The 8,796-nt window shown below is 40.5% G+C and overlaps 1 protein-coding gene across 7 annotated transcripts in view; it reads right to left on the bottom strand.

The window, feature by feature from the left end:
* Positions 1 to 8,796, bottom strand: part of LOC116672846 (chloride channel protein 2) — a 162,668-nt gene that overhangs the window by 74,612 nt on the left and 79,260 nt on the right. For all 7 annotated transcript variants that reach the window (XM_032504801.1, XM_032504810.1, XM_032504827.1 and 4 more), the window contains one exon: positions 1,022 to 1,153. In XM_032504801.1, the coding sequence (XP_032360692.1) occupies positions 1,022 to 1,153 (132 nt within the window). The remainder of the gene's footprint in view (positions 1 to 1,021; positions 1,154 to 8,796) is intronic.

Below are 8,796 nucleotides of genomic sequence, written 5' to 3'. Positions count from 1 at the left end.
TTCCGCTTCCTGGAAAGCAAGTTGACTCAAATCCCCCGTTCACATCATCTCCTCCCTCAGTTTCCTGCCTCCACATTGCAGGTAGAAGATTAATGCCATTAAAGGCCTCCCATCCACCCCTTGATCCACCTTGACTGCTTCTCTCTGTCATCAATCACTGACTCCCTGCTGCCTGTATTCTTTTACTTTTCCTCACTTGTTCCACTAACTTCTCCAATATTCCCCCAACTATATTATTTCCTTTGTGCCCAGTATCCCTCCTTGCACCTATTCTTCAAAAGAACCTTTTCAGTCACCATACGCAATACATTGAACTTTTCTGCATTAAGTTCCAGTGTCTGTCCCAAGACTCAATCATAAATACACTATATCTCTATTTACAAACTTGTGTTGGGCCAGATCATTAAAAAACAACCCTTTTCATTGCAATGTTATACAGTTGTCTCCAGAGGTTATATTCCAGAACTCACTGCAATAAAAACATGTTGGATGGCTCATATGTCTCTCCAGCTGAATGAAATAAATTTGAAAAAATTGCAGGTTCTAATGACACCATCAGTCAACAAAAGGCTTGGTCAGATTTATTCTAAACTACACACTAACAAGTATAACTGGCACCTTTCTCTTTAAGTCCCCCTCCTGAAAAAACCCAGTCGGCTCTGATTGGTCAGTGTTTTTGGGTCTTCTGCATCTGTGCTGTCATAGTCTCTGGACTGTCATCGCGTACAGGGAATGACGGCACAGTGGTAAAGTAATGTCACCCATTTTTCTTTATGTAATAATGTTGTGACATCAGAACTGTACGGAAGTCTCAACGGCTCATTTAAAGGCACCCTTTCGGAATATGAATTGTGTGCATTTCTGTTGTTTGAGTGTTTCAAAACTATCATAAATAACTCATCCCCTTCTTGTTTCTAACAATGCATCCTTTACTTTTGAATAACCCGCCTTTGCCTCTGCGCTCATTGACACTGTGCATGCCCCAAACTAAGGTACAGAATCCAATCCCTCCCTGTCTCACCTTGTAGACAGATGGCAATGCAGAAGTCCATCACCCAGCTGACCAGGGCCATGAGGAGTCCCAGCAGGATGAGGAAGATCCAGTCCTCCCCGACCCGTGAGATCAGGAACTTCTGACAGCGAACCGTGCAGACTACAGAGATGGCATGAAAACAACATAACATGTTAGGGGACTACAAAAACACACACTACAACTACATTACCCAGGAATTGGCACTGAGGTTTGGATAGTGCAAACAGTATTGGCTCTATTAGTCAATCTTGGCAACACTGGCTAACAACAGTTGCTGTGTTTCCATCCAACAGCTTTTGGAATGCTGAGCAACAGTAAAGATGTTGCTGCCCAATAATCCACTCAATCCTGAAACTGTTTTACTTTGTTTTAGTGAGTAGTAGCAGTAACCCCCATAGGGGAGTCAACACATTTTTTTGAAAATGGTAAAATCTCAAATTTCTCCCCAAATTTACTCAGTGGAGTCTGATACGTGATGAATGGGTGAACAGTTGATTGATCTCTAGTCCACACAAACATACAGCTTGGCATTTTGGGTAACACTTTAATTTACCTAAAGGTTAGAACTACAGTATGCTACGAACTATGCTTGACACCAACAATGGGGTAAATAGAGACAGAGCATTTGAGTTAAGTTGTTAAGTTTAGAGAAAAATTTCCTTTAAGATGAAATGTTCGATTTAAACTAGTATTAATTTATTCACTTGCTTTTTTTAATTGACTATAGCCAGGATGGAAAGCCAGCTACTGTACCTTTGATGTAGAAGCCAAATGCCGAATGTTATATGACCTTAGAAAAAAACAGTTTTAGACTTAGACTTCTCTTTGTTGATCCTTTTGGGATGACTTCCGCAAGGAAATTGAATTTACTAGTGTTACCAGTGTCAACTACGTCCACACAGGTTACCACACAGCACTAGGTTATGAGAGAAACTCATTTTGTGTTCCCCTTGTGTTAAGATTATTACCTGCAATGTAATGGGGCAATGTAATGCTTAAGACAAAACAGACTACACTGATCTACTACAATTAATGTGTATTAAACACACAACACAAGTCACAGCAAGTGGGTGAACTAAACGCAAAACACACACACAAAGCAGTGCATTAAGAACAATCAGATCTGCTTTACTCACCTGCAAGTGACAGGAAACTAAGATTCACAATTTGCTGTATAAGACTCAGACCGAGACATACATACACAAAAGTTAATTATTCAGAACAATTAAGGTGCTAACAGGAATCAGGCTCTGCACACTAAAATATGTTTCTAAAAACATTTGAAGCAAGAAAAAAATACAGTAACAGAATAGATTCATATTTGATCAGCACTGCATGCCTAGTTTGACAGTTTAATTTCTTGGCTCCGATTGGTTGTTTGTCTTTGGGTGCAGTGGAATCTTGCAAATAAAGCTCAGCACAAATTCTTTCAGGAAGACTCCTAATAACTCCAATCACCCCTCTCTCTTCCTAAATTGATCAGATGGGTTAAGGTGTTCACTTTTTAGTTACACCGATAAGAATAAGCCATGAATTTCATGAGCCAATCACAGCATTACATCTCTGTTTTAATCGGTTTCTCTCTCTGCGGCTGTCAGCTGTCATTTCAGGTAAACGTTCAACCCTCCTCCTCCCCTTCCACCTCGTCTACCACGGCACCCTGAATTTCCTGAATTTTCACCTGTGTCTAGGCTCCATCGGGGGGATATGTTTTGGTTTCTCTACACCTTTAAAAAAATATTTCGTAACAATAGAGTCCATTCTCCAAAGACTGTACATTTGATATTATGCATATGTACAATAAATCTTCTTCTCAGAGCAGACTCCTGATTGAAATGCCATTAGGAGCACCAGGATGCAGCAAAGGAACCTGAACTTTTTCATAGTTTATCTGATTTATGTAGGACTATCTTACATAAATAGTAAGCAAAACCTAATTTTTCTAAAAGTTACCAACTGAAGGGGAATAAATGGGAACACAGTGACTATACAGCAAATTTACAGAAATGAATGAGTTAGCCATTGGCCCATATGACTTAATGTTATCTTCTCTTGGTTCTTTTGAAAAAAGTATGTGTGACCAGAAAACAGACAAGAACTAATAAGGCAAGACTGCATTTCCTTCTTTTCTCCCCCTTGGCCTGGACCAACTAAACCGAACCACAAGTGTGAAAGCGACCCTTTGGAGAACACAAACCTTTGTCAAGGCTGCACAATTCTTCAAACTACATTTGAATCTGCATCATATTACACACGTGCCAGACATTTGTTTTTATGCAAGTGAAGTAATAAATGAGAAAATAACGTTTAAAAAATGGCCTATACATTTAAATGTTATGGAGCCAGGTGTCAGACGGTAACCGGCTGAAGTGCTTCTAGCTATTGCATGAGTGCAAATATTTGGTAGCAAATTAGGACTAATGGCTTTAGACTATAAAAACAGACTTAAGTATCAAAGAAGTGTTTAAAAGTGTTAGCACAGAGCACCAAAGCCAAAGATTTAGCAGAGACTTGCAGATTATGTTTAATTGGTAAGTGACAGAAATATAAAAAGGAAAAAAATCGTTAAAACATGAAAAGAAATGGATTTTTAGAGTTGAGGCAAGACTAATCCATATCCTCCGCGTTCCACTTTCGGGATTGCTCCGGTGTTGCAAAAATTCCGCCGGATCCATGTATTTTTTAGTTTTTGCTTTCTTTATGTTATATTTTAAATTTGGTGGATTTATGAGGACTATTGTTGACTGTTCCTCAGATCTCTGTATGGTAAATTGAGAAAGCTAGTTAGACTATCTGTCCAATCTGAGTTTTCTCTCGCACAACTATTTTGCAGCGGCTCCGTGCGGAGTTTAGCACCGCCCATGACAATTCTGGTTTATTTAAAGAAATGGCATTTACCAGAGCATGTTTTCCTCCCATCCCCGAATGCTGTGTGGACTAGTCAGACTCTCCTTCAGCGCGCTTTGAAGGAGGGTCTGGCAAAGTGAGACTAAGGCAAGAATGACACTTCTGTTTGAATGACGGACAGGGAGAAGAAAAGAGACAGAAAGTGAGAGAGTGGGCAGGAAGTGTATAATATATACTGCAGGGATGGCAAGAAAAACGCAGATACATACTTTCACACTAACACACATACATGCACATATTCCCCAATCAACACCTTAAAGGAGCTGTCAAACACACACATGCTGGCCAAGGGTGTGACAAGCACATTCACAAACACACACAATCATTGCTTAGCCTTTGCTTTCCATCACTCCACAGACCAGCAGACAGACAGACAATTATGGAAAAATTCTGAGAAATATGCTTCGTACATGTGTATATTAAGATTTATTTTGAGCAAGTGTGTGCGTGTGTGTGTGTGGGCGCTTGTGCTTCATCTAACCTAAGGGCCGTCTATGTTCTTAGACCGCTTCTGTCATCCAGACACTAGTCAATGTAAATGATTGTTAGTGTGACTGTTTGTGTCTGAGAGAATACATGTGTGCATACACATGATTTCTTTGAACTTCCAAACATGGAGCGTGTGTGTCTGGCAGCAAGTGTAATCTTGTCTTTTTGGAGATGTAATTCAGCTCTGTCTGTGCTGTTATTATTTAATAGCTTTGTCTGTGACACACACACACACACACACACACACACACACACACACACACACACACACACACACCACACACACACCACACACACACACACACACACACACACACACACACACACACACACACACACACACGGCTGACTTTATTCTTCATGGCATGCAATAAGCAGCATGCTAGTTCCCAATCACTCTCATTGCCTTCTGACTCACCCTCTGCACCACTTTCCCCTTTCATCCCTCCCCTCCCTGATCCAATCATTTCTCTCTCTTCCTTCTTCTTCTTCTTTCTTTTGGTAATCATATTCAACCTCTGACTTTACCTCTTATCTTTTCCTCCTCTCAGGTCTTATCTGCTGCCCTCCACTCCTCCTTTCCACACTTGTTTCTTTCTTTGCACTCTCACCACTTTTACCCCTCTCTCTCTATCCATTCATTTCACTCTTGCTTGCCCGCTTGCTCTGCTCTCTCCTTGGCAAGAAACATAATGCCCACATACCTGCTGAGACTAATTTAGGTTGCCTTGGATACACAGCACATCCAGTTCCTTGGCTTGGCATTAAAACTGTGGGTGAGTGTGCACATGTCTTCTTGTGTTTATTTTGGTTTGGACAACACAGTTTTGAAGACGGTTTTCGGAATTAAATTAGCCGGGCTCCGCCATCGTATTCCGCTCAATTGTCATTTTCCTACAGTACACCTTCTGGGTTTGTGGCTAAGAACAATTACGTGGAGGTTGTGCATGGAAAAAGATGTGAGCAAAGCCATTCGGTCCATTGTGGCAACGCTGCCGAATATCAAGAAGTTAAAGCCCAATCAAGAACAATCTTTGCTGAGTTTTGTTGGTGGCCATGATGATCCAACAACTTGGCAGTCTTTCATTAGAGCTTTTTTGTCTGGCAGGAGAAGGAGTGAACAACAGAGTGAAAACACACACACACACACACACACACACACACCTTAAAAGGGAAATCATTAACAGCACAGGTTTCCTGCAAACGCTCCCACATAAAACCAAATTACTCAAATCCCCTCCTCGTTTCTTATGCAAGGAGACAGATAAGCTATACATGGGTGTAAAGGCTAAAAGAAACTACCATTAATGCCTCAATTTTGCACAGTCATGCCAATGAGGCCTATCCCCATTTTGTGTGTATGTGCTCCCACATTTATAATGTAGATTCATGCGCAAATATGATTCAATTAGATTCAATTCAATTATAAATGCCTGTGTTTTAAACCACCATCTTGATTAGATTACAATTAATATAGATAGGCAAATCTGATCATTCAGCTCTTCTGGTTTTTAAACAAACTTTTGAAAATAGAGGGAGGGGTGAGATACTGTATAGTATATATACAGTGCAGTTTATTCTATGTACAGTACAGAACAGGAAAGCCAAAGATTTTTAAAGGTTGATGCCACAAATGTTAGATGAAACATTTGGAAAGATGATAATAAGTGTCAATATCTCTGGGTGAAAAATCTACTCTGAAGCCTTCAGAATTTCCAGTGAATCCCTCTGCTGTTTAAGCAAACAGGGACGATGTTGTCAATTGTCATATTCTTTAGCCAAACAAATTTCAAGCTTGCCGTGGCGTATTTTTTGACAGGACAGAGCCCTTTAGCTGGCCTTGCCACCTTATCACCTATCGGACTAGTTAGTATACGGTGGCCGAGAAGCAAAACTAGCTAGCATCACATAACTGTAGAAGTAAGGTTAGTTCAAGTTAGCTTAGATTTTTAGATGTAATGTTAATGACAGAAAGGTGGATGTACTTTTTTTCAAATGATAAGCAGCTTTTGGTAAGTTTATGGATTTTTCTGCATTTTAGTAAAATGATTTTAATTACTGCTTACTTTGGATTGTTATTGCGTGGTGTCATGTGTGTTGTTGAGCCCAAGCAGCTTGGCTGGAACTTGTGGAAAAGCCTGTTGATTTCTGATTGTGTTTTTGATAGCGTTGTGGTCGTTGTATGAGTAAATGTGACCAGTTGTTGTGGGTTAGTTTCTGTTTCTTTGGTAAATACACTAATTTGGACAATACCTGATGAAGCATCATGTCATACTGCGTGAAAGTGATGGCTTCAGCCACCATGTATTCATGTCTCTGCAATAATGTATTGAAACTCTCTAGGTGTTGAGCCTTGTGTTAAATCCTTTTATTACACATGATAATGCCTTAGTCTCATAGCCTGGAAATTCAGACCCAAATCCGAAAATTTTAAAAGTGTCTGTTCTGCCATGGACATTTTTGTGGAAAAAAATGGTTTGGTTACATTGTTTCAAGCCATTCTAGTGTGGTATAGAAAGCCTGCAGGAAGACTCTGAGCTAAGCCCCTTGACGCTGATTGGCTAACGGCCAGACAATGAGAGACTGGCTATTAGCATCCTTTACCCCGAGCAACTGGTCGAGCTTGTGAATAGTAATGAGCTCATGCAACCTGACGTCAGACTGACCAACTTTTGTAATTGGCCTGATTTCTCTGCTTATTTCTTTTCAGTGGCTGAAGCTGACAGAGGAGGTAGCAGCAGAGTAGCATTTTCACATTCACAACATAACACAAACGGGTACTAGTTTTGTGTGGCAGGGCACCTTTAAGAGTCAAGTAATGATGATCGCCCATCTCAAGGGGCAGCACCAAGCGTGCATTTGAAAATCTCACTTCACGCAATTGGATAACACTATGACCAATCACAAAAACACAGGGGGTGACATATCCAGAGCCCCATACGCTTAGCTACCGGCGGAGCTAACTGATAGATTAAACTGTCGTCATCATGTCGATACATCGATGTGATTGGTGCAGCTTGGCTACAAGGAGATAGTTAATTACTATACCCTACAAGGGTATAGTTTTATACTATACTATTACTCTATGCTAGAGTTACTTGCTGAACAAATTCAAATTGTGCTCTTGCGAGAACTTTGGATTTCCAGTGTTCTAGTGTTATTCAACACTGAAGGCCCGGGTGTAAAATACACGGTTCGCCACTGAGAAGTAGATTATCTGATACGGCTTTTAGGATAGTTTTGTCTGTTTTGAACTCTCTGCTTCAATTTCCTCAAAGTTCAGCATCATCAAGATGGTTTGCAATTATCAATGAAACAAGTGAAGATGATCACACGAAAGCTCAGTGTGCACACTGCGATTCCATTAAAATAAACAGATTTTCAAAATGAGTTGTTTGTGCAGCTGCAGACAAAAGGGAAATGAAGGAAGAAAAGGCAGCACAAGTTGGTCCCTAAAGACAGAAAAGAAACGTTGTTGGAGTTATAAAACCAACAATGCATCTGTAAATGTTTCCTCTTTTACTTAATATGGCCATCTCCATTCCCTCAGCACACTATAACCGAGCATCTCCTTCCTGCTCTTCCCCCCATTCCTCCCCATTCATTCATTCATTAATATATCTATCCCTCCTCCACTCCTTCCTTCATGTCTAAGCTAATGAGATGTAAAAGAAGGTGATGTTTATGTAAATGTGCTGTAACGGCAGTCCCGGGCGAGCAGGCAAATCGCCTCGTCTCGCACTCAATCACTTTGTTTGCTCATCGAGTAACGACGGTTGTGACACCAGTCTTATGGCTGCAGTACAATGTCTGCCTAATGAGGTGTAATGGTGTATACGCACACAAGCACACACATCTACACAAACAGGCCAGCACAAAAATAACCCAGTGTTATTATGCAAAAGCATCCTCTGCACCCCTATGGATTCCCTTCCGAAACATAGGTGATGTTTGCTTACTTTTTCTTAAAGGAGACACTAAAACCCACACGCTCAACTGGGATATTTTTCTGCATTTAAAAGCAGGGAAACGTAATCAGATAGCATCTATTGGACTTATGAATGTTGCAAGATTCTTTCAAGAACCAAAAAGGTTTTAGTTTTGGGTCAGAACTCTTGGTGAAGGGAAGACGTTAATCTGCTGAACATCTGAAGCTAAAGTCTGAGTCTGATGTTCCTTAGCATTTTTGGCTGGACTTCAGCAAAGAGAGTGTTTGAATGAAAAGTCACAGATCACATCTTTGCCTCTGCAATCAATCTTCTGATCCACAGATCAATACATATATGAAATAAATACATGTGTTTGGGTGTTTGTGAACTCCCCAGTGGAAAAGCTCTAGGGATTGATGAGATCCATCCAGAAATGCT

The sequence above is a fragment of the Etheostoma spectabile genome, chromosome 3 (genome assembly GCF_008692095.1).
Source record: "Etheostoma spectabile isolate EspeVRDwgs_2016 chromosome 3, UIUC_Espe_1.0, whole genome shotgun sequence".
NCBI classification, from domain to species: Eukaryota; Metazoa; Chordata; class Actinopteri; order Perciformes; family Percidae; genus Etheostoma; species Etheostoma spectabile.
The sequence above is the reverse complement of the archived record's forward strand: the minus strand, read 5'-3'. Positions and strand labels throughout refer to the sequence as shown.